The sequence below is a fragment of the Panthera uncia genome (genome assembly GCF_023721935.1).
Source record: "Panthera uncia isolate 11264 chromosome B3 unlocalized genomic scaffold, Puncia_PCG_1.0 HiC_scaffold_1, whole genome shotgun sequence".
Classification (NCBI taxonomy): Eukaryota; Metazoa; Chordata; class Mammalia; order Carnivora; family Felidae; genus Panthera; species Panthera uncia.
The window spans coordinates 96,120,821-96,147,833 of record NW_026057582.1 but is presented as its reverse complement, the minus strand read 5'-3'; the positions used below and the strand labels follow the sequence as shown (position 1 = coordinate 96,147,833).

At 37.5% G+C, this 27,013-nt stretch overlaps 1 protein-coding gene across 1 annotated transcript in view; it reads left to right on the top strand.

The window, feature by feature from the left end:
- PRTG (protogenin) overlaps positions 1 to 26,639 on the top strand; it is a 125,039-nt gene extending 98,400 nt beyond the window's left edge. Inside the window, exons 12-20 of the mRNA XM_049613670.1 lie at positions 8,014 to 8,109; positions 8,762 to 8,948; positions 9,879 to 10,006; positions 11,235 to 11,405; positions 18,987 to 19,169; positions 20,532 to 20,652; positions 22,177 to 22,342; positions 24,710 to 24,814; positions 25,277 to 26,639. Coding sequence (XP_049469627.1) covers positions 8,014 to 8,109; positions 8,762 to 8,948; positions 9,879 to 10,006; positions 11,235 to 11,405; positions 18,987 to 19,169; positions 20,532 to 20,652; positions 22,177 to 22,342; positions 24,710 to 24,814; positions 25,277 to 25,681 — 1,562 coding nt within the window. The 3' untranslated portion in view covers positions 25,682 to 26,639. The remainder of the gene's footprint in view (positions 1 to 8,013; positions 8,110 to 8,761; positions 8,949 to 9,878; positions 10,007 to 11,234; positions 11,406 to 18,986; positions 19,170 to 20,531; positions 20,653 to 22,176; positions 22,343 to 24,709; positions 24,815 to 25,276) is intronic.
- The last annotated feature ends 374 nt before the right edge of the window (positions 26,640 to 27,013 follow it).

The window sequence follows — 27,013 nt, the reverse complement described above, 5'->3', positions numbered from 1 at the left end:
ACCAGATATCGCTTTTACCCTCAGTGACTTCTCCATAGCCCTGGACATTGCCAACCAATCTTCTTCTCGTAACTCCTGTGATATTATACCTTCCGGGTTTTCCTCATGACTTCTTAACACCACTTCCTATCTCACACCTAGGTTTCTAGTCCCTGCTGTCTCTTCTCTCCTTGGTACCCCGTCCTCTGTGTACATGACTGCTGAATGTCGTTCTCCATCCTTACTACTTGCTCCAGCCTACACCACTGGTCACCTCCACTTGGTTCCTCCGGTATCTCTGGTTCAGCATGTCATTGGCTCCTCCAAGCATATCTTCTTCTATTTCTGTTGGTCAACACAGGTTGGAAACTTGGGAGCTTTCAGACTCCTTCTCATTAATCCCTTCTTTCAACAATTCCATTTAGCCAAGCCATCTTGTGTGTATGTATAACAAAATCCACAATGGCTAGCCTGGCTCTCAAAGCTCTCTGAGATCTACCCTTAGCCTAACTATTCTACATGACTTTCACTCATGCACCCTTCATTGAACTCTTCCCCATTACTCATCCCTGATCCACATGTTCCTGTCCCTGAGCCTTTGCTTATATTCTGTCCTTGGCCTTTCTCTCCTCCTCCCTGTGCTTACTATAAAAATTAAATTGTCCTCACATGCACTTCTTCAGTGAAGCCTCCCTCTCCTAAAAAAAAAAAAAAAAAAAGAACTACCAGTAACCTCTCCTTCTTTTGAATTCCCTTAGAGCTTTAACAGATCTCTTTGTAGCAGTTTCTCCTGTCTTGCATAATTATTTGTACCTTTGTCTTAGCTCCCCTAACACACTGTTATGGAAACAAATTTGAAACAAACTGATTATTTTAATTTGCTAATCTTAAAGATGAGGAAACTGAGGGGCGGCTGGGTGGCTTAGTCGGTTGAGTGTCCAGCTTCGGCTCAGGTCATGATCTTGCAGTTCCTGAGTTCAAGCCCCGCATCGGGCTCTATGCTAACAGTTCAGAGCCTGGAGCCTGCTTCAGATTCTGTGTCTCCCTCTCTCTCTGTCCCTCCCTCACTTGCACTCTGTCTCTCTCTCTCTCTCTCAAAAGTAAATAAACATTAAAAAAAAAAAAAAAGGTAAGGATACCAAGTTCCAGGAGACTGCCTTTGAAGCCACACAGCTACAAAATCGAAGATTAAAATCCAAATCCCCTAATTCTCAAACCAGCCCTCTCCTCTACATTTACTTATTTATTACTGAAAAGTATCTACTAAGTGCCAGGCATTCTAAAAAGCTTTTTACAAATATAAACCCATTCAATTTCCATTTTACAGATGAGGAAACTCAATTCAAACCCAAGTAGTCTGGTTCCAGAGTCTGTACCTTTAATCACTATGTCAGCCTGCCCTTCTCCCTGAGAGGGAGCAGGGATTTGGAGTTATGTGTTGCTGATAATAATTATTTTATTAGTATTAATGTTTTCATCAGTATAACATTATTGTTATATGTTGGCACTCTTGTAAAAACTTTGTGAATAAATTTATTTCCTCTTCCTAACAGCCTCGAGAGGTAGATTGTGTTATTGTCATCATAGCTATCTTACAGGTGATTTTAACCAAGGTACAGAGAGAAATTAACTTCCCCCAGGTTGCACAGTAGTGACCAAGTTAGAATTGGAATCCAGGCAGCCTGGGCCTGACAGCGCAGACCGTCAGGATTGTGCTAGACTGTATCTTAGCTTCCAGGTAGCGCTGAGTCATTAGGAAAGTTGTCTTCTGTTTGTCTCAGCATCCTTCTCTATAGAGGTCGGGTGACAAAAGCAATAACCTAGCTCACAGGGTTTTATAAACTCCATGTGAAATATTCATATATATGACAAATACTAATCCAAGGCACCCTTTTTTCTTTTCATTGCCTTTCATTTCATGCAGGCCTTCATTTGGTGAAACTTAAGCAACAGCCGTATATCATGCATACCTGTTTTGAATTGCTCATTCATAGTTTTAGCTGGTACCTGAATGGCTCCCACCTTCACTAGCTGGATGAGTGGGGGCCATCACTCTCCATACCGGCACATAAATGCCATCTAGTGTTAGAGAAGAGAAATGCAAGTTATTCAGGTAAAGCACTGGAAGACCTGAGTTTTTTGTTGTTTTGTGGTCTTTGGGAACATGTATGCAATGAAAATTGGGTATATTATAGCACAGTTTTTGAAGGTTACTTAAAATGTCTAAAGATACCATTAATGTGCAATTATTGTTAAATCATATGCTTTTAGAATGGATTTTAGGTCCTTGATCAGTACATCTTTAAAAGATTTTGGCATTATGGCAAGTCTCATTTTATTGAACTTTTTTTCTTGCTCTGAGTTGTAGTCGTTGAGGGTAATAAATACCTAATTGTTAAAACTGGTTATAATTAACTGAATTTGTTGTCTCCATCTGCTTGCTGTTCGTAATGCTAGTCCTCAAACTTCCATATTTCCATTTCATAAAACAATCTGTTCTTCCATTAGGGAAGAAATCTATTACATTGCTTCCCAAAGAATTTATATCATCAGGTAGGTTCTTTGTTAGCAGATGAGAAAGTATTAAATTAACATGAAAGATGTGGGTGAAGGTGGTTTTGAAACTGAGAGTGTTATATACCATGTGACATGGTTGCCAAAACAGCAAGAATTCTTAGTGACCATAAACACAGAACATAACTTTTTCAATCATAAATACATGTCAGACACATACTTGGAGCCTTTTCCTGCTCCCCAAACCAGGGAATATTAATGAGGACAGAGAATAGTTGGAGCTCAGCATTAATATTTGCTAACAGCTAATTTATTGACATTCTGGATTCTCGACCATGCCTGTATATTTATTTACCTTCACAAAGATGATTCCCAAGTTTAAGTGCACCACATTCTTGGTAGAATCTTTTCTGCTCTCCTGGGCAATTTTCCTCATTATTATAACAACAATAATATTGGACGTTTAGTAATTATAGGAACTGTACAGAGTTTTTAATAGGCATAATTTCATTTGGGACTCTTAAAATCCCTGTAAGGGATTATATCTCTATTTTCCAAATGAAAATAACAAGGCTTAGCAAACTAAAAAATATGCTCAAGACTGTATGGTTAGTAAATAATACATACAGAATATTCATTTGCCAGTCTATACTCTGGTAGACTGAAATTAAAAGCAATTAAAATGGCTTCCTAATCCTTGAGTCTTCGTATAGTGCCTGACTTTGAGTAGGTACTTGATAAATGTTTGTTTGATACCTGTGACCAGACTTCTGGTTCTGATGCCTCCTGATGTGAAACACACCAGGGTGGAAGGGTTGGTAGTGAGAATGAATCAGAAAGGAAAGAAGGTGAGGCAAGTCCTAGAGCCAGAGGAGAAAAGAGAAGGGGTGTAGCCATAACAATGTTTTAGGAAGGAGATCTTCATTTTTCTGCCAAAGGTTGACTTTGTAATAAAAGGTACAAGTTATTCTGGCTGGGACCATGGTCATGTTAACTTAAGCTGACACTCACTAGAGATTAGTGTTAATTTGAGCTTTCTTTCTTGATCTTTCATCTCTATATATTGCTAAATCTTTGAGCAAGATTAACCATAAATCCAAGTACTACCTATCTGAGCCATCACTCCTGAGACCATTAAGAATTAACTCTCATGAGTGGTTTTTATGCCCCTTGTGTTGAGTTTTGAAGCAAATGGAACCAACTCTCTCCCTTTCTCCTTTTTCCCTCACTGGGTTTTGGGAAGGCCTGTACTATTCTTTGTGGCTGCTCTTCCTGACTCTGCTGTTTTCCCCCTAAACCACATATAGCCTAAGTCTGCTGAGTCTCATGTAACCAAGCACCACATATGTGGCAATGATTGACTCGAGAAGGGCCGTTAGCAGACCTTGGAAACTGGTTCTCTGTGTCATTTCAGTGTTGATCCTGGGTCTCTGCTCTGTCCTTTATGCAATGGAGGGTTTTTTCAGAACTGTAGAGTTTGAGTACTTGTGCTACTTATGCTAAGGTATATTACTTATGCATTTAACTATATTTAATAAGTTGGTCCTAACAGATGTTTTGTGGTTTTTTTTTTTTACTTTAATTTTGTTTTCATTGTGTAGGTGTCCTGTTTTCTTTCTTAGCTGATAACTCTATGGCCTGATAATGTTCATCTTGACATTATTATTTGAGGGCTCTGGTTCCCTGGGTCCATGACATCAAATTTCTAACAAATGATGCATAAAAATGGGCCATGTTGTTCCAGGGTCTCTGGATTAACAAACCAAAATTATGTAGCAACTAGATTTTGAGGTTGGAATCCTATTTCTTAAAGCCTTACAGGAAGGAGCACATGGCAAATGCACATGGCCCACTGCTCAGTATGGTCCCCGACCTGTCACTTTTATTTTTTTAAATGAGATTCTTTGAAAAGCATAAAGAGTTGATCAGATGTGAACAAACATTAAATGGATTTTCTCTCTTAGATTTTTTTTTCCACATAGTATGTCTTCTGTTCTAATTTTTTCCGCTAAAACCGTTTGCAAAATTATCCTGGATCTTGTACTTTTGTGTGTGTGGATACAAAGGAATCTCATGCACCTGATGTAGTTGGTTTGCTAGTCTAATAAGTTGCCTTTTCCTGATCTCATGGAAACGAGCAGGGGAAGGAACCCAGCACTGAGATGGTTGCCCTGGTGACTTGGTGATTTCCAGATGGGCACCAGAAGACTGCTCCTCCTCATGCTGGCTGGTTATAGAGTCTATGCCGAGTGGGTCGTACAGGTGCTGGGTGTGTTCAGGGAGCAACTCTTTTCTTTCATTTTCTCAGGATACATAGGCCTCTTCTGTCTGATCAACAAGAAAAGGTGAATTTGGGGTTTAGAATTTAATGTAGGCAGCTTGTTTTTTTAAAGAGGAAAAAGGGAAAATGAAATCAATTTTAGGACTAAAAACCGTTGAAGAGAAATATTCATGAAGTGTTGATTGATTGTTTGCACAATGGAAAAAAAGATTAATCTCTTCACCCAGACTCATAACCCTCATCAAAATCAGCTTTTTGTGGGGCTCCTGGATAGCTCACTTGGTTAAGCGACTGACTCTTGATTTTGGCTCAGGTAATCTTACGGTTCGTGAGTTTGAGCCCCACATCGGGCTCTGAGCTGACAGTGCAGAGCCTGCTTGGGATTCTCTGTCTCTCTCATTCTCTGTCAAAAATAAATAAATATTTGAAAAAAATTAGCTTTCTGTGAGAGCTGGCCATATCCATGTCTGGCTTCTTGAGAATGTGAGCTACTTTAGTCAAACTCTGTCTCATCCATCCTTCCTTTTCAGTATTTCCTAATTCCTGGCATCATGTCCCACTCCCAGGAGACTTTCCTAAAGATACTCTTCTGATTGAGTAGAGACAATAAATATGTTTGAAGAACTAGACTGCAGAGAGCCAAATGAATTCCATTTGTACCCCTTCAGAGGGAGTATTTGTAAGATGACACTCAGGATTCAGTTGACTAAGGAGTTTAGCAGTATGTTAGGAGGAAGGAAAGAAGAACACAGATTAAAATTAAGTAGCCATTGGGGCGCCTGGGTGGCTCAGTTGGTTAAGCGGCCGACTTCAGCTCAGGTCACGATCTCGCGGTCCGTGAGTTCGAGCCCCGCGTCGTCGGGCTCTGGGCTGATGGCTCAGAGCCTGGAGCCTGCTTCCGATTCTGTGTCTCCCTCTCTCTCTGCCCCTACCCCATTCATGCTCTGTCTCTCTCTGTCTCAAAAATAAATACAACGTTAAAAAATTAAATTAAATTAAGTAGCCATTAATCTGAACAGAAATCTTTGAATCTTAGAATTTTAGTGCTAAATGTTGGAAATCATTGAGTAATGAAATCCAAATATATTTCTGTGTTTTCTGCAATTATTTTATAAAATGTTTTAAAATATTTCTATTTTAAAATTCATTCTAAGGAGACAGACTTACCTGTTATGACAAAAGTCCATGTATTTGTGTAAATTTAAAGGACCCTATATGTTCTTGGTCATAGAAATATCTTAGTTTAGCTTTGTGTAACCCTGGACATCTAGTCAATACCTTGGTACCATGGTTTATAGAATGGGAATAACATATATATTATAGAATTTTGTTGTACTCAAATGAGATAATGTCTCAAAAAGCATTTTTTTAGTATAATCAAATATTAGTCTTCCTACTTTTTAATAAATATAGAAATGTTCTAAGTTGTATAAATTGTTCTTTTAATGCATTTTAATATTAAATATTAGAATATATCAGTTTTTAAGTGTACAAACTCTTAAATTATTTTGAAAATTTTAATAAACCTTACATTTTATTTTTGGATTTTTAAATGTTTAAATTCACTCTACAATTATTTTTATCTGTTTAGTCTAAGTTTTTCCACATTGGAGATATGTATATAAAGGATGATTTTTCCCTTATGAAATGTAGAATGTATTTCTGCGTTTATTATAATTTAGACAAGTATTACATAGGAATACATTAAAATTAGGAATATAACTACTATATGATCCAGCAGTCCTACTTCTGGATATATATCAAAAGGAAATGAAATCAGTATCTTGGAAGAGGTAGCTGCACCCCTATGTTCACTGCAGCATTTTTCACAGTAGCCAAAATATAAAAACAACCTATATGTCTTCTGACAGGTGAATGCATAAAGAAAACATGGCATATGTACACAATAGAATATTATTCAGCCTTAAAAAAAAAGAAGAAAATTCTGCCATTTGCACAACATGAACGAACCTAGAGGATATTATGCATAGTGAAATACACCAGACACAGAAAGACAATTACTGTATGATTTCACTAATGTGCAGAATCCAAAACAGTTGAGCCCATAGAAGCAGGGAGTAGAATGGTGATTGCCAGGGGCTCAGGGGTGGGGGACATGGGTGGATGTTGCTCAAGGGTGCAAAGTTTCACTTATGTAAGGTGAATAAGTTCTAGAGATCTTAAGTACTATCATGGCATGGGGACTATAATAGCTTTCAATACTGTATTATATACTTGAGATTTACTAAAAGTGTAGATCTTGTTTTCAATATACATCCACACACAAAATGGTAACTATGTGAGATGATAGCTATGTTTATGAGTTCAATTGTAGTAGTCACTTCACAATGTATACATATGTCAAGCATCACCTTGTATACCTTAAATATATACAACTTCTATTTGTTAACTGTACCTCAACAAAGCTGGGGGAGAAAAATACAGTATTTCTCAATAGTGTTTATTTTTGTCCCAAGTAAGTATTCTATAATTAAATGTTATAATAAACAGTCATACTGAAATATATTTGTATCATTAAACTTCTTGAATATGTTCTAAAATGTATCACCTAAAATGTATAACCATTTATATCCTCAAAAACCTGAATTTTTTTTTTTGTTTTTGTGTGCATGGGATGGAATTTGGTTTTCATATTGTGACTGTGAATGAACACCAGTAGAGGGAGCTCCAGCTCTTCTTTCTTGGTGAATTTAGGGGTCAGCTTGAAAATCAGATTCTGGAAAGGGCACACATTGAGATAAATAATGCATGGTTATGAAAATTTTTAAAGGTATCAAGGGATGACGATTATATTTCTTCTTACCTTTGAGAGGAAATAGTCTCACTTTGATTTCCATGCTTTCAAGTTAGCCACCCTCAAGTAACTAAACAAAAAACTTCTATGTCACATAACCTCTTATAAGTGATCCATCAGGTTGCCTTTTAGAATCAAGAATCTGTCTCTGGTCAGTTGAGGAGGAGGAGGAGGAGGAAGAGTAATAGTGGTAATGTTACTATCTGAAATGAGGTTAAGTAAAATTTTAAATAACTAATAGTCACACTAGCAAGGTCATACTAAGGTGAATTGCTGAGTCACTATATTGGATAGGGAAAGGAAAAAAACATGTCAAACTGTGAGGCATTCAGAAGATTTTTGAACCAAAATCTAGAAAGGTTCTAGAACCTTTGGTGATATCTAGAAGGCTGGACCAAATTATTACCTGTCAGTTTCTTTATAGACCCCAGAAGAAAATACCACGTGAGGCTACTGGCTTACAACAACATAGAAGATGGCTATCAGGCAGACCAGACAGTCAGCACTCCAGGATGCGTGTGTAAGTAAGAGTTATGGTAGCACATTTTAACTCTGTATGGTCCACAGTCTTTTTTCTCCTCTTCCTTCTGTAGATTTAAGTCTCACTACTAGTTGGAATCGTTGGTGGTCCTATATCTTCCATGGTGCCTAACATAGTTATCTTCAGCAAGTACCTGCTCAAAATAAATATTTAAGTGAGATGTATTTAATTATAAGAACCTATTTTACTTTTGCAAGCAAAAGACCATTAGAAATTTAACTGGGAAAAATAACCCTGAATACCTTCTGCTTTAACCTTGAGGCTAATACTTTCTTCCAATTTCTGTTCAGTTTTACTTGTGCTAAGACCTGTTAGGGCTTATTGCTACTAAAGAGGGTTTGGGTTTAATTTTAAGTCCATTGCTGGCCTTCTGGATGTTTCAAGCTGGTAGTTTGACTTCTCAGTGCTTCTGTTTTACAATCTAAGTATTGATAATATTTGATTCCTTCTCTAACTCATGGAAGAGTTGCTGAGAATTAAATGATACATCTCTAGGTGTATCTATGAACCACTTTAGTGGAAGAAAGACTTACAGCCGACTTATATTGTGGGGAGTTAGGATTTTATCATTTTGCCACTTTCTATAGTAATTTTATGCCATGCAGTAAAGTAACATTGTCTTTTTCAATAGCTGTTCGTGATCGCATGGTTCCTCCTCCACCACCACCCCACCATCTCTATGCGAAGGCTAACACCTCATCTTCCATCTTCCTGCACTGGAGGAGGCCTGCATTCACCACTGCACAAATAATTAACTACACCATCCGCTGTAACCCTGTCGGCCTGCAGAACGCTTCTTTGGTTCTATACCTTCAAACGTATGTAGCTTCTATTAATAGTGTTTTTCTTTGCTCTTCTCCCCACTCATACTTGTTTCTTACCATCTTCAGCCAGCTTAAGCTTTACCTGAAAGCAATTGTCTCAGGACTTCCCTTACTTATAAAACGGCTGGGAGTTTTGCATCTTTACCATATCGAGTTCTGAAAACTGTATCTTTTGACATTTAGTTTCTGTAAATGATTTTTTGTTGTTGTTTCCCCAGCCTCATGCAGTAAGATTAGATGAGAAGCTAGTATTACTTTCAAGTGGCTAAAGTTAGCATAGTTAAAGGAAGAAACAAAAGACCATTTTTATGCTAGCATCAAAAAATAAAACGAGTATTCTGTTTTCTTGGTTATAGTTAGAAAGATGCCCATCATTATGATTTAAAAGAATGATTTGATGGGGCGCCTGACTGGCTCAGTTGGTTAAGTGTATGACTCGGTTTCAGCTTAGGTCATGATCTCAAGGTTTGTGGGATGGAGCCCCACCTCAGGGGCTGCCTGCACAGAGCTTGTTTGGGATTCTCTCTCTGTCCCCCCCCCCCCCCCCCAGCTACCTGCCCCTCCCTACCCCCCCCCAACTCATGCTTGCTCTCTCTCTCTCTCTCTCAAAATAAACTTTAAAAAAAGAATGATTTGACTTGTAGTATTTCAGAGGAAATCATTTTGTATTGGGACATTTCTATACTGCTAATTTCCTAGTTTCCTTTCAGAGAGGCAATTTGTAGGCTAATTTATATAGGATAGTACCAAATGTAGTATTTTAATAGTCAAATGAGATTGCTCTTTTAGGCTAAAAAATTGTTTTAAAGAAAATGAGGTGATAAATAAGAACAGTATGCTTTACCTATATTGACTGGAAATACTAATAATCTTTTAGAAACAATGCACTACCAGCATTAATGACTTCATTGCTCGTTATTATAGATCAGAAACTCACATGTTAGTTCAGGGTCTAGAACCCAACACCAAATATGAATTTGCTGTACGATTGCATGTGGATCAGCTTTCCAGTCCCTGGAGCCCTGTTGTCTACCATTCTACGCTTCCAGAAGGTAAAAACAGTTATCTAAATGTGTAAAAATATATATGTGTTGCTTTAAAAAAGATACTACCCTCGTTGCCACCTTGGTTGACCTGTATGCATTTGTTTTGTTTCTTAACTTTTGAAATTTATTTTTTTAGTATATATTTTTTAAAAAGTTCCTCTTACCGCATGTATTGCACAAGTAGATGGGCTTAATTCTAGCCCCTCTCTTTAGGGAACATTAAATTTTCTAAAATCAGGTGTGCTATTCAAGACTGCACCCAAATAATTGAAAATGGAAGGAAATAGTGTATTTAATGATGTTAGGAGCCCACATTAGAGCAAATGTGAGTGGTAGGTTATGTGCACAGTGCGGTGAATGTGATCCCTGACTGAGCACCATTTCTGTAGCTTACCTGTGCCTCTTGCTGAGGTATTTCATGTCTGTGGGACTGCATTTCCTTTTCTCTAGGATGAAGGTAAAGGAATGGATGATCTATATAAGGACCATTGCGGCTCTGTTCTAATTATGCTGAGAGAAACAAAGGAAGGACATTTACTCCAGTGAACATAGGGCCTCTTTACTGTGGTTTTGGCTGTATTCCCATATGTGATGTGGTACCAAAACCCAGCTCTTCATACTTTTAGTTCATATTAAACTGGGGTCAACTAAAACCCAAGATTTTACTGCTTTCCCAGATACAAATCATTAGTCTAAAGTCTGCCCTGTAAACTCACTGATTCACAACTTTTTGGAGAATAACTAAATATTTTAGTCTCAGAAGTATTTCCTTCAGTGGCTTCCTGGATCAGCTAAATATATATTCTGTACATTTTAGTAATAAATGTAGTTTAAATTCAATACCTAAACGGGGTATGAGACTCAATATTTAATGGGCAGTTGCTACTGGTGGAATCGTAAACTTTTCTAGTTATCAGTTTGGCAAAACAATATCAAAAGTCCTAAACATGCTTACACCCTCTGATTCAGTAATTCCCCATCTAGGAATCTACCATATCCTTTTTCATGATGTTTTAAACATTATAAAAATGAAATTACCTCTCAGAAAAAGAAGAAAAAAAATAGTATTTTACCCTTATCACTAGTGATCTGTAATAGCTGTGATGCTGAGATTTTTTTATAGTGGTTTCTAGTTTTTCTAACTCTTCCATGACGATCCATCTATTAACTGGGTATTTGAGTGTTTATCACCATTTAATCCTGGTAATACAGTATTTTTTACATGTGTGCACAGCCCCAGCAGGCCCACCGGTTGGAGTAAAAGTGACCTTGATAGAGGATGACACTGCTCTGGTTTCTTGGAAACCCCCTGATGGCCCAGAGACCGTGGTCACACGGTATACCATCTTGTATGCGTCCAGGAAGGCCTGGATTGCAGGAGAATGGCAGGTCCTACACCGAGAAGGTAAATATCATAAATTATCAAAGAAGATGGAAAGTAAGGTTACTGATGATAAGGAAACAAATGGAAAGAAGGATATAGTTTATTTTAAATTTATATTTATCAAGTAACAAATTATTAAGGATTTGGGCTTTTTAAAAACAATTTTTTTAATGTATATTTTTGAAAGAGAGACAGAGCATGAGTGGGGGAGGGGCAGAGAGAGAGGGAGACAGAATCCAAAGCAGGCTTCAGGCTCTGAGCTGTCAGCACAGAGCCCGACGCAGGGCCCGAACTCACGAACTGTGAGATCATGACCTGAGTCTAAGTCAGATGCTCAACTGACTGAGCCACCCAGGCTCCCCAGGGCTTTTTTTTTTTTAATGTTTATTTACTTATTTCTTTATTTTAAGAAAGAAAGCATGAGTGGGAAAGGGGCAGAGAGAGGGAGAGAGAGAATCCCAAGCAGGCTCTGTGCTCTATTTCACCAACCGTGAGATCATAACCTGAGCTGAGATCAAGAGTGGGAAGCTCAACTGACTGAGCTCCCCAGAGCCTCAGGGGTTTTATTCAGAGAGCATTGGGAAGCCATCAGCATATCTTAAGCATGGGCATGTGATTCACATTCCAGAAAGATCACTTTTGAATATTGTGAATAGAAGGGGTTTGGTCCAGGAGAAATGGGTAAGAGTAATGCAGAGACTAGGAGGTCTCTATAGTGGTCCAGGAAAGAGACAATAAGCCTGGATGAGATCACTGAGGATTGAGATGGAAAGGAGAGGACAGTCAAAAGATACAGGGGAGGTGAACTTGACAGGACTGGGTAGTTTATGTAGAGAAGGAGAGGGGTAAGGAAGGGAGAATCGTTACAGATGATTACTAGATTTCTGGTGGTGGTGTGTCTTACCCTGGAGTAGCAAACGCTGGAAGAAGACCTGGTTGAAGGTAGCAGACCTGTATACAGCTACTAAAACGGCCCACATACAAATAAATTGGCCCATATAAATAACTAGGGTCCACTTAAGGACAGGGAAAAGCTGAATGGGACATAGGAACACTGAATTTAGTTTTTGTAACACTGATTTTTATTTTTAGCTGAGAAAAACTAAATTCTAAAACATTTTAACATTCTTACTGCATGCTTTTATCATTCTATCCTTTTTAAATTTTTGAATCTTCCATTTGGACAAGTCTCACATACCAGTTTTCAGATGGGCCATCACATAAATGGTAAAGCTTTATTATTTTGGCGCTTCCTTAATTCAGACATGCATACTGGGAAAAGAACAGCTTGCCAAGCAATTAAAAACTTAAGAAGGATTTTAAGAAGGAAATTTGTTGGCCATCTACATATTCTAAACACTTTACAGTGTTTATATTTCTTCATTTTACCTTTTGAAGGGAGTATTTACCTAATTAAAATAGGTGTGGATATAATATAAAACTCGTGTGGATATAATATAAAACTCTCTATGCAAATGTAAAACAAACAAGTGGTGACTTTAGTTGGAATTTTAAGAGTCATATATTCATATTTTTCATTCTGTAGAAGCTCCACTAAGTAATGATTTCCTGGTCACTGAAGAAACTTGAATGTAATAAGTACTTGACAGCAATGCAGTTTTATGTGTGTATCAATTGATCTATTGCTTCCTAATAAACCACTTTAAAAATTAGCCATCTTATTTTCTCACAGTTCTGTGAGTCAGCAATTTGGACTGGGATCAGCTGGGCAGTCTTTCTCTTGGTCTCTTCTGAGGTCACTCATGAGACTAAAATCATCTCATGATTTCAACAGAGTATGGGTAGCTTAAAAACAGCAGGAGAGAGTTCCAGCATCAGGAGGAGAGGGAGGAAGCTGCACGTACAAAGCTTTGCAAGCCTCTGCTTGTTTCATATTTGCTAATGTCCCACTGGGCAAGGCAAATCAGATAGGCAAGCCCAGAGTTAGTGTGGGAGAGCACTGCCCTTGGGTGTGGATAGACAGAGGCACCATTTATTTAGGGCTATTAGTCTTACAGGCTACCACAGTATTCTTTAAATGTATACTTTAGTTTTAGTTAATTCCAAAATGATTTATTGACACATTTGACAAACTTGATTTAATGAGGTGCTATTTATAAGTAATTAATCTTATAAGTAAGTAATTTATCACAGAAGCACATATTCCCTTTAGCTCTTCATTTGTACCTGGCTAAAAAGAAACAGTATTTTGTTTTGGTTCCTTTCATTGCATTCATTTGTCAGTTTCAAACAAGGTTCAGAAAACAGTATTTTGCCTCACTGATGACCCAGTAGTGAAATGGATTGTAATTGCAGGTTTTTACATCTATATAAGCCTTTCTAACTATATAATCATGCATGGGAGAAAAAATCTATTTTTGCCATTATCCTACTTTTGTGATTTTAAGACACATTCTTAGCAAAAAGCGTTTGTCTTTTGTTAAGTATAGAGAACGCCTTTTTATAGCTAATGTTAGTATTTCATAGAGGACAAAATGAATAATATAGGTAAAAAAAAAACCATTGAATTTATTTTTTTGAGAGCAAAAAACATAAATGGTTTGAGTCATCCACTTTTATTTAAAAAAATTTTTTTAATGTTTATTTTTGAGGGAGAGAGAGAGAGAAACAGAACGTGAGTGGGGGAGGAGAAGAGAGAAAGGGAGACCCAGAATCAGAAACAGGCTCCAGGCTCTGAGCTGTCAGCACAGAGCTGGATGCGAGGTTCGAACTCACGAGCCAAGCTGTGACATCATGACCTGAGCCGAAGTCAGACGCTCAACGCGCTGAGGTTGGCACCCAGGCACCCCGGAGGCACCCCTTTTAAACCAAAAGCAAAACCACAACATGACATTTAAAGAAAGAAATAGAATGTAAAATGGTCTTTCATGTCTAATTATGGCAACTTTCAGAAAAGGTAAAAGGATAGAAAGATGAGGGAAAAGGAAGAGGAAAAATATCAGTATTTCTTTCCTATATATCTATTAATCTTCTATACATATTTTATTATACATTTTATGTGTATATTTAACTCACATATTTATTACCAAGTGGAATAAGATTTTCTCGTTAGTGAAAACGTTAAAAAAAAGTTTTTTTATGTTTATTTTTGAGAGAGAGAGAGAGATAGAGTGTGAGCAGGGGAGGGGCAGAGAAAGATGGAGACACAGATTCCAAAGCAGGCTGCAGGCTCTGAGCTGTCAGCCCAGAGCCTGACGCAGAGCTTAAACCCACAAACTGTAAGATCATGACTTCAGCTGAAGTTGGACACTCAACCGAGTGAGTGACCCAGTCCTCTCCATTAGTGAAAACATTTAAAAAAATGTTCATGATGACCAGATGATATTTGTGGCTAAAATTGTACATGGTGAAATGATGGGGCAGAAATGTGATATGAAATTATACTTGTGTATAATTTAAAGTGATTCAGAAATTATAGTCTTTACCTTCCTGATCTGCAGTAAATCATCACAAACTAGTCAATTATTTTAAAATCTAAAAGGCACTGAGAAATTACGCCCTATACTATAGCAATTCCTGAACTCTATTTCTCATAACGTGAGTGTCCCAAGATTATTCAAGATGTCCCTTGTTCAAAAAAAAAAAAAAGTTCTATGAATAAATAAATTTGGTCTAAATAAAGATATCATTTCCGCCTATTAGGGATTCACACTGGAAATTAAAGTCCTTCAGTAAAGGAATCCATTTAACTCAACATTTGGCAAATAGAATACCAATAGTAGGAACAAATTGATTTATTAAATGAATTCTTACTGAGAGATTACTGTGTGACAGGCTCTTTTCTAGGCGTTGGCAGTACTACAGTGAACAAAACAGTGTTCCTTCCCCATTGAAACTTATATCTCAGGTAACACACAAACAAATATGTAAATGTTCAGGTATGTCCTAATGTTATAAAGAAAGCTACAATGGGGGGAAGAGACAAAGTGATGGAGGTAGTAAGGTTAAGTTCTTTTGGAAGAAAAGTCATCTGAGCAGAGCCATGTGGATATCAGAGGAAGTACAAAGGCCGTGAGACAGAAGTGTGCTTAGCATGTTAGAGGAACAAGAAGGCCAGAGAGGCTAGAGTAAGGGACAGAGCAAGCAGTAGAAGATCAGGGGGAAGGAAACCAAGGGCAGATCTTATAGGCTGGACTTTATAGACCACACATTTTATTCTAGGAGAGATGGAAGACATTGGAGACTTTGATCAGATTTACATTTTGAAAGGATTACTCTGGGGGTTCCTGTGTGGCTCAGTTAGTTAAGCGTCCGATTTTGGCTCAGGTCATGATCACATGATTCATGAGTTAGAGCCCTGCACTGGGCTCTGCACTAAATGTGTAGAGCCTGCTTGGGATTCTCGCTTTTCTCTCTGCCCCTCCCTGACTCGCACTCACAATTCTCTCAAAATAAAAAAAATAAACCTTAAAAAAAATTTTAAAGGATTACTCTGGCAACCACCTGAAAAACTGATTATAAGCAGGTAAGTGTAGAAGTTGAAGAGACCATTGGACATACAGCCGTCCACGTGAGAGTTAATGGGCATTTGGACAGGAGTGATCATGAGGAAGGTAGTAAGAAGCTATAAGAACACAATTTGAAACAACAGCATGCTAGATTTGCTGCAGATTGATACAGAGTGTAAGAAAAAAAGGGAACCAAAATTGACAGGATAAATCAAAGGCTTGTTTTTTTCAAGTACAGAGGTTGATTAAACAGTGTGAGGGTTAAATTCATGGGAGAGGTGTGGAAAAGTTAGTGGTATAACTAAGAAATAATCACCATGTACGTGATCTTTAAAACTATAGGACTGGAAAACAATCACTTAGTGAAGACAGAAGTGAGTTCTGAGACTGCATTCTGGAGTGCTTCTCCAGCCTCAAAATCTTTCCCTGTGCTTTTTTATCCTAAATGAACACTCCTTTGGTGACAGGTATTTCGTATTTTAATAGAAGTTCAGTTGGCGTTTACTGAGAATTATATGAAGCATTATGCTAGCCACCTTAAGCTGTTCTAATGTGCAAAATATTTCTGTCTTCCAGAAGGGAAAGAAGGGAAGGTCAGAGGTGAGGAAGAAGACTCCCTTTCATTGAGTGTATACACTTATGTCAGCGACTTGCCAGTGGTAGTTTATTTAATGCTTTCTAATAATTATATGAGGTGGTAATTATTGCCCCCATGAGGAAATTAAAGTTCAGTAACGTGCCCCAAGTCACAAATTACATAGTTGGGAGCATGCCAGCATTTGATCAACATTGATCCAACACTGAGGCTATTGTACTGTCTGGTTTGTGAAACTCCAGAACAGCTAAAGATTAAGATACATGTGAACAGCTGTGGACCAGAGTAGTCACATTAATTGAGATTGAGCTAGTCTGCTGAGAGAATATAGGGACAGGCATATCACTTCAACATTTGGGAACTGCTTTGAATAAACGGTTTTGTTCTTCAGAAAGGAGCCAGAATGTTAGTTTCCTTTTTTGTGTGAAGGACGATTCTTTTCATGGGACATGTCCACACAGCTCATCTGTTCATAAAACTTAAATGAAAAGATTTTTAATTTCAGGTAGGGATTGGTTTTTTCCAAGCACTTTAAAAAATTAATGTAAAGTATTCTATGCTAAAATGAAAACTCAATTTATTTATATGTCTATTGTGAAGAAATTGAAATGATTTTCCTTCTAGTTAACCGTAACCTGTCACAATACATCTTTGTTTTTTTAAATTCACCTGGCTGAGAATATGGTAGCCATAGAAAGACTCTTCCTGATTCTAAATAAGGGTCAGTTTGTTTATTTAACAGTTGTGTACTCATGTAGCTCACACTGTCTTCAGGCCAAGCTGAAACCAGAGAACATGAAAACAAGTATGTTCAGCCCTCGCATAGCTACTTGCTTCAGCTGCCTCACACCATGTGACCTCAGAGGTGGCCTCTGAATCATGACCTGAGCTCTGAGATCACCCCACATTTCACATGCATAATGAAATATACTCTAGCAAGTGTAGGAGAATAGTGAGGTCTGGCCTGGGGGTGACTGCTATAAGCTCTTTGAAGCTATTATTTTTTTTAATTTATTTATTTGAATTTAAGTTATTTAACATACAGTGTAGTATTGGTTTCAGTAGTAGAGCCTAGTGATTCATCACTTACATATAATACCAAGTGTTCATCCCAGCAAGTGCCCTCCTTAATGCCCATCGCCCATTATAAGGATGCTCTGAGTCGGGGAAAAAGTGAGATGAAGTCATCTTAGGGAAACTAGGTTCCCTGTGAATATCAGCCCACAAATGCAGGCTTGGGACAACTTTCTCGTTGGACACTCTTACATCTACATTATTAACATTAGATTTAATTCCCAGGGTGGGAATCCCTTTTGTAAAAAAATACTTTAGTGCAGTGGCAGAGCAAGAGCAGAGAGACCCCACAAGTAATAACAGTACACATATAGGAATCCTTCTTAGCCATCATGCCAACAGAGGAAAGATCTTTTGATACCATATATATATATATATATATATATATATACACACACATTTAAGTGATGGTTCCTTTGGAGGATAGTAGATGCTAAGCAGAATATCAGTGGTAGTTTCGATAGTTAATCTGAGATCTAGGTCTTCAACACTCTGAGGTTCCCACATAACTTCAGCATTTTCCTTCCTTTTTATTTTCAAGAAATTTTAGATAATGATTGAGAGAGTGAGAAATATATTCATACTTTCAAAAATAATTGTGTTGTTTCTATTTAAGAAGTAAGAACAAGATCCTCTGTCACAAGTGATTACTATAAATAGTTTAAACATTTCTTTTTTTTCCGTTTTATTTGTTTATTTTTTTGAGTAATCTCTGTACCCAGTGTGGGGCTCACACTCACGACCTCAAGATCAAGAGTCACATGCCCCACAGACTAAGCCAGGCAGGCATCCCTAAACATCCCTAAAGGATCCCTAAACATCCCTTTTTCTAAAAGAAAAAAAGACTTTCACATTGGATTTAAAAAATCTAACTATGACTGTTGAATCTGGGTTCATTGTACCATTCTCTCTTTGTTTGAAATATTCTAAAGAGTTTTTTTTCTCTTTAGAATACTCTCTATGTTTGAAATATTCTAAAGAATTTTTAATGCTGTTTGTATCCATACGTATGTAAAGAGCAAATTTTATGTATATATAAAATCTGATGGGATAAAAAACATTATATAAAAACCTAAACAAAAATACATACAACTTTAAAAAACTCCTAAAACAAAATTACAGAGAAGGATTATATAGAGGCAGTGCGCATGGTACAACGTTAAGCGAAAACTCTAAAATATAAAAAATTCATGTAGGAAGTATGTACTCATACATGTACAGTGTGTATGCATGTATGCACGAACACGCATGCACGCGCGTGCACACACACACACACACACAAATCAAAATGTTAACAAAGGGAGATTGTCACCTTATTTACATCTGTATTTTCCAAATGTTCTACAATAAACATGTGTTACTTTTATAATCAGGAAAACATTTTTCAAATAAAGGGTCATGGTTGTGTGTTTTTTTAAAAGATAAATAAGGTTTACTTAAATTTGTAATTTGATATATTTATAGGGGCAATAACCATGGCTTTGCTAGAAAACCTGGTGGCAGGAAATGTGTACATTGTCAAGATATCTGCATCAAATGAGGTGGGAGAAGGACCCTTTTCAAATTCTGTGGAACTGGCAGTCCTTCCAAAGGAAACCTCTGAGTCAAATCAGAGGCCCAAGCGTTTGGATTCTGCTGATGCCAAAGGTCTGTATACTGCCACAGTCACTGATTTTTCTTAAGAATGTACAGTATTTTTTTTTCAGCTCTTCTGTACTGTTTTTCCTCTCCTAGCACGGCCATACCCCTAAACCTGCACTCAGCTCTTTGAGTTGTTGCTCCATGGCTGTTCCCTGCATTCTAGAAGTAAACAAACTTTACCTCAGAATTAACTGCAGTTTTCAGACCACTGTGTCCCAGTTACTTCTCTTCCCAGCTGTGCAGCCACCAAGACAAAGGAGCCACACGGCCCGAGGACTAATGGGAGTAGGCTTCCAGAGAGGTTTCGTGGAAATAAACAGCAGTGCTGGTTGTGGTGTTCAAGCTGAAAGCATGGTTTTCATTAAGAGTTTTTACCACAGAAAAACAGCCTTTCCAGAGAGAAAGTTGTTTCTCTCCAGAAAAACAATAAATAGAAGAAATATCTTTAAAGAGACACCCTCACTCCATTCAGGGCAATTGTCATGTTCTGAAGGAAACCAGGGCCTCCTGTCATACAGGACAAGCCACCTTCTTTTCCTCCTCTTTGGGGAAGTGGGCCTGTGGAGAGGGAGGGGCTTTAAATGGAGGAAATGCCAGCTGAACTTGACAGGGCGTGTAGCTCCTCAGGTAGTCATTCAGTATCTTACTGCTATGTGTGCAGGTGTGTGGGGGGGTGGTGAGAGAAGAGAAAGACAGGGAAGGAGAGAGCGAAAAAAAAGAGAAAGGGCAGAGCTTTAAGCACTGGAGGGAGGTAGCAGTGGTAGCTACCTTATCATGGGAAAAGGAGAGCGAGGCTCATATTCACTTCTCAAATACCTTGCTACTCAGAGCGTTTAGGGACTAGCAGCATGAGTATCACCCGAGAGATTGTTAGATTAGATGTGCAGAATCATGGGCCCCACCCCCATTGTAGTGAATCAGAATCTGTATTTTAACATATCTCCTAGTGATCACGTGCACATTAAAGTTGGAGGAGCCCTGGTAAGTAAATGCAAACATGTACATGGAAAACTAATCTTTAATATACAAGATCTGCTTTTAAGGTAATATGACATGAAAGCTACCCTTTGGTTCATCAAGAAACATATATGCCTTGTGTCTTTCAGCATTGTAAGTTATGCACTGGCGTTCATGTTTGATGTAATAATGTAGTATTTAGAACTTGTATTTGGAATCTTCATTATGGGAAGATAAACTGATCTTTGAGATGACCAATACAAGAGTAATACTTTTCTGCTTAGACACAGATACTGCCAAAAATTTTTCCTATGAGAGGAAGAAAAGTTACAGAAAAGCATTTATCAATTATGATAAATGGAACCATTTATTTTTTTGATTGATTCTGAGTGTACGTGTTTCTGCTTCTAGTTTATTCAGGGTATTACCATCTGGACCAGAAATCGATGACTGGCATTGCTGTGGGCGTTGGCATAGCCTTGACCTGCATCCTCATCTGCATTCTCATCCTGATATACAGAAGTAAAGCCAGGTGTGTTTCCATTGCTAGACACTTTGAGGTGGTTAAGAAACATTTAAATTACAGTAACCACAGGAAGCAAATTGAGGTCAAGGGCCTTCAGGAGCAACTGGGATTTTCCACTTTAAAATAATGTTATTTCAGTTCTTAATTGCTATAGAGATGTGCTCACTTTGGGAGGAGATTCTTTTTTTTGCCCTTTGAAAAAACTGTACCAATAAAATATTCTTTAGAAAAAAAAATTTAATGTCTATTTACTTTTGAGAGACAGAGACAGAGAGACAGAGAGCAAGGCGGCTAGAGGCAGAGATACAGGGAGACACAGAGTCCAAAGCAGGCTCCAGGTTCTGAACCGCCAGCATAGAGCCCAGCGTGGGGCTTGAACTCACAAACTGTGAGATCATGACCTGAACCAAAGTCAGACGCTTAACGACTGAGTCACCCAAGTGCCCCACCAATAAAATATTCAATGAGACCCTAGTTTCCTCATTTCCTTTTTATTTTGAGAAGTACAAAATATATCCTTTGGTTTCTTTTTTAAAATGGCACACTTAATCTGATGTATGTGCTGATTGAGAAGATTCCTTACTCTCTGGAATATTTTCACACTTAAGTAGCCTGCCATTTAGAGCTCCTCCCTTACTTCCTCCACAGGACATGTGTTTGGGATTCTCCAGACATGGGGTAAAACAAATACAATAATTAGGGATCTGTCCTTTGTATAAATTGTTAGTCTTATTTGTAGTTCGACTTGGGCTAAACCCTCAGTATTCAGTAAATTTGTCTGTATCTAACCTTTTATGTTTTGGCTTTTGCTTTTATTTATCCTAAAGTTTTTTACTGTATTTTAAAAAAGCAAACTCAGATACACATTATTTTTGGATAATCCCTATCACTAGACTCCCTCCATTAGCACTGATTATCAGAATTTACCCTGTAAGTTTTGTACTTGTGCATAAAAACGTACTCAGAAAGCATATTATGTTAAAGAAAGAATTCTAACATCCTTTTATATATTTAACTGGCTTAGTTTTGCTGTATACGTTTCTCACTTTAAGAATTTTTTTATAAAATTTTTCTGCACATTGTTTTAGTGATACCTAAATCTTGCAAAAGTGCTATGGTAAATTTACCATCATTAACTGGTACCTGAATTGTTACGTTAGTGTGATGGACAATCTGCCGACCTGAAAGGGAACGTGTGAATTTTAAAATTATAATTTTCTACATAAATTTGATATAATCAATAGCAATAAATAATAGCACTTTTGTAACTATTGAGGTTTTTCTTAAGTGTGAAAAGTAATTTTATATAAGCAGATATTGGGGCAAAAAGAAATACAGAAGTTTCTTCAAATCACAAAAGTTTGCAGCAGTGAGTTGGGAGATAAAAATCTAATACTCTGCTTCTAAAGATATTTGAGAAACAAGCATTGAAGAACTCCACTGTTTGCGAAGTTGTGATTGTAGACCAAATTTGGTACATTTGTCTAGATCTCCTATGAAATTAGAAGATTTCCTATTGCAATATTTCAGGAAATCATCTGCTTCCAAGACGGCACAGAATGGAACTCAACAGTTACCTCGTACTAGTGCCTCCCTAGCCAGTGGAAATGAAGTAGGAAAGAACCTAGAAGGAGCTGTAGAAAATGAAGAATCCTTAATGCCAATGATAATGCCAAACAGCTTCATTGATGCAAAGGTACTCTGAGCTGAGATACTGATTTGCTGCATAATCCTTCCCTCAGTTCGTCTTCCCTTTATGTGTGAAATTTACTACTGAAAAATCATATGTTGAGCATATTTCATCCATTCTCTACTTGAAGAAATGTAAAACAGTTTCCTTTTCCTTACATAAAATATTTGGGGAGAAGAAGATAAGGATAGATAAAGCATAAAGGTATAAAGGATTAGAGAGATATAGAAAAAAATGAGAAGTTAGCATAAATTCGATTAGATGTGGTTATATGGAACTAACATGTCTTAGATAAGGACACCAGGGTCATTAATCTATATTTACTATAATTTGAGCTGCCTTGTATTTACTGGGTATGCAGTTTTTTTATTAATCCATTCTTTTTTTTTTTAAGTTTATTTTTATTTATTTTGAGAGAAATAAAGAGCAAGCAGGGGAGGGGCAGAGAGAGAGGGAGACAGAATCCCTCTCCTTTTATGTTTATTTTTATTTATTTTGAGAGAGATAAAGAGCAAGCAGGGGAGGGGCAGAGAGAGAGGGAGACAGCTATCAGCACAGAGCCCAGTGTGGGGCTCGAACTCAAGAACTGTGAGATCATGACCTGAGCCAAAGTCAAGAATTAGATGCTTAACCGACTGAGCCACCCAGGCGCCCCTTTATTACTCCATTCTTATACTTAGTTTGGTTGATTTTTTTAACTGCCTTGAACATCAGAACATTCCAGGTACAAACAATATTTTTAAAAATATGGAGTACCTAAGTAGATGTCTCAAGATCCTTCCCTTTATAGACTAAGGAGGTTGGATATAGTAAAGAAATATCATTGGAGGATGTTACTTCATGTCCTTTCCACTATATGTAATAACAGTACAGTGATGAGCATTAGGAACACCAACTGAAAATTATTTTTAGTCACATTGCAACATTAGTATGCATTATTATAATACTCTCATAACCAATGTGGTATAAATCAGGTATCCACAAACTATAACCTCGCCCAAGCCAGTCCATCACCAGCTAAGAATCTTTTTCACATTTTTAAAGGGTAGTTTGAAAAAAATATATAACAGAAGAGAAGAAAATGGGACAGAGGCCATATAAGGCCTGCAAAATCTAAAATATTTACTATTTGACTCTTTACATAGAAAGTTTGACAAATCCTAGTATAAATTCTTCCCCAGCCCTTCCCTAAAATTTAGAATAACAAAAGTCTAATAACACTCAAGAAATGTTGATATTAAATTTTATACAATTATCTTTAACAGATGCAACCTCCTTGTATGTAGCGCAGTGCTATATATGAGTAAATAATAATGAATTCATTTTTGCTACTCCTCTTGTCTTTTTAATTTAGTTAATTTGTTAATAATTAATAACTTAATTATTAATTTATTAATAATTCGTTTAATTTGGTGGTTTAGCTCGTGTTTTCTGATACACATGTAAGCCATTCAGCTTATCACAAATTAATCTAGAACATTGGGTCCTAAAACTCCTAAATAAGCAAAGAAGTACTAAAATACATTGGGGTTCTGTTACCAACTTGGAACTGGATATGAGAAAGGACTGAGGAAAAGTGGTGTGAGGAGGAAGACATGGGAAAAAAGAGAGAATCTAAAGTGAAAAGAGGGTCTCCTGGGTGGTTCCGTCAGTTGTGTCTGACTTGATTTCAGCTCATGTCATGATCTCACGATTCCTGGGTTGGAGCCCCTTGTCGGGCTCTGTGCTGAGGGTACGAAGCCTGCTTACCGTTTTTCTCTCTCCCTCTGTCCCTCCCCCACTCACTTTCTCAAAGAAAGAAAGAGGCAGAACAGAGAGAGGCCTATATGAAGCAGAGAAGCCAGTTTGGAGAATGGATCTCTCGGTTCCCTTGGCTTAGCCTAAGAGCTGACCCTCCATTTATTGCCATTGTTGAGCAGTGTTGAGCATATGCAGACCCATTGTTTTTCTTCCCCACTGCTTTTTAAGTTTTCCAAATATGTGGAAAGGTTGAAAGAATAATGTAATGAATGTACAAATAATTGTCACTATCTTGTCGCACTTGTATATTTCTCATATTTTTGTTTCCTGTACTGTTTGAAAATAATTTTTGGAATTATTACACTTCACAGCAGATACTTCAGCATATATATTTCTCTTAAGAATAAATCTATTACGTCTTTTTGATCACTAACAAATACCCTGAATTTGTTGTGTACTGCTTGTGTGAAAAAAGAAACAGTGATGTCTCTGATGTTTTTTCTTTTAACATTTAAAAATTTTGTGTGCCACATATTACATGTTAAACTGAAATAAACTGAAATAAACTGAAATATACTGACATAAACTGAAATCTGTAATATTTACTTTTTCTCCTTTTTTTTTTTTCTCCAGGGAGGAACTGATCTTATAATTAATAGCTATGGTCCTATAATTAAAAACAACTCTAAGAAAAAATGGCTTTTTTTCCAAGATTCCAAGAAGACAAAAGTTGAACAGGTAACCCATCTAAATGAGAAAAATTTTTGGCAACCCACGGTATTATGAAATGATAATTAAAAAGAGAGGAAAATGTAAATGAATGCTTTAATTTTCATTTCTCTCTGGATATGATTTTATTAATTTCGAGCATGACTCTGTGGAAATCCATGGTGCGTGATCACCGAAGTGACAGTTGGAATAGTAATCAGAGCTGTGGTTTTCAGCAGGGAAAGGGGGATAGTGGAGAAAGGGATGGGGCAGGAATATGCATCAGAAATTACTGAAGAAGCCTTGGGACACTTCTGATGTACAGCCACTTGGGTGGGGAACTACTGACTTAGATAATCCCTTTGTGATGATGGCCTTTCACCCATGTATTTGAACAGATTGCTATCTCAATATATAGAATATGTAAAACCATATATTATTTTTCAAGAGCACTCTATCATCACTGACAGTGTCTTATGTATTGTTGTCTAGCCTCAAAGAAGATTTGCTCAAGCGGTCTGCTTTTACCAGCCAGGCACTACTGTGTTAATCAGCGATGAAGACTCTCCCAGCTCCCCAGGTCAGACAGCCAGCTTCCCAAGACCCTTTGGTGTTGTAGCTGATACTGAGCATTCAGCGAATAGTGAAGGCAGCCACGAGACTGGGGATTCTGGGAGGTTCTCCCACGAGTCCAATGATGAGATACACCTGTCCTCAGTTATAAGCACCACGCCCCTGACCTCCAGTTCCTTTGCTGGCAGTGATTCAGGTGGAGATCCCTCAGCGAGGAAGGGTGAAGACCCTGCAGTGCCGCTAGATGCTGAGCAAATGTCCCCTTCAGTTCTGCAGCCACCATCGGCCATGCTACGCTTTGATAAGAATGATTTTCCAATCTAGAGAGCCATGTTCAGGTATTCTCGCCTTTAAGTCTGTTCCAAGGACAATGAACAGGGAGCCAAAGCCTTTTGTGAAAATTTGGATGTCTTATTGGGTATTTCAGCTTTTTTTTTTTTGAATGTGTTTTGTTTTTTATTTTTAAACTCACGTATTTTGAATGTTTGTCAGCAATGTGAAAAGACAGTCAAGATATTTGACTGGATTATAAAATATATCACTGGAGCAAAGGGAAGACTTTTGAAAGCCCCTTTGCTGACTATCTACCTCAGTTTGCCAGATGGCAAACTCAGAAGACAACTTAGTTACCTCGTTTATTGTGATAGTTTATCTCAGCTACATAACCAATGATACTTCCTAGTAGCATTTTGTTTTCATTGCTGTGTGTGTAGTGTGTGTGATCAAAGGAGTCATATAGGTATATGGGTAAGAATGTTTATCTGAAGCTCTGATTTTTTTAAAGAAAGCTGTGACATCTGCATGGTTTGGATAATTTAATACCTCTGGCTGTGCAGACTGTCAAACCACAGAGAAGAGAAAAAGTGGGACTGTTGATTTTAATGAATGATCAAAACAAAGAAAGTGTCTCTCTTTTGAGAATAGAACTATTCAGTAGCATATAGAGAATACTATTGTTTCAAGGGCCTTTATGTTTTGGGCATTAGAGTCTGAGTGCTTTATCTGCTGTATCTCAACCTCAGCCTGCCTAGAGCCGTGCCTTTTCCCCCTTCCCCTTTGCCTGACAGTTGGCCAAAGGCCGCACTGTGTAGTTTGCAAAGCATCCTCAATATTTCCAGAATTAGTTGTAAACCTCCATGCAGAAAACAGATTTTTAAAGAGAATCAGTTAGGCTTTTGGTTTTGTTTTTAATCCCACCTTGGCTTTAAAAAAAAGGGGGGGTAAAGAAATTTCATAAAATTTTAAGAATAAAGATAAATGCAACAGTAGACCATAAAATGAACTAGAGGTTATCATGGTAACAGTGCCTTCTGTCTTATATTATGAAATTCTTTGCCTTATACCTTTTTAATATTCATGAAGTTATTTAGGACAGGAATACAAGAAGTTGCCTTAAGAGTTTCTTGGATTTTATCAGTAAGTGTTTTTGATGTATAGCATCTTATCAAAGCATTTTAGTTTGTTCTTATGCAGGTTTTGTTTAGGGATAAGTATTCAAGGCTCTACCACCTTTCTTGTATTTTCTTGAATTCTTAAGAGAATTTGGTACTCTATTTAATCTTCTTTCAGTGTCAATGCTGTGAATGTGGAATGCTAACTCCAGGAGTGAGTTAATCCTCTTGCTGGTTTGAAATCAGCAAACTGTTTACTCAGCCA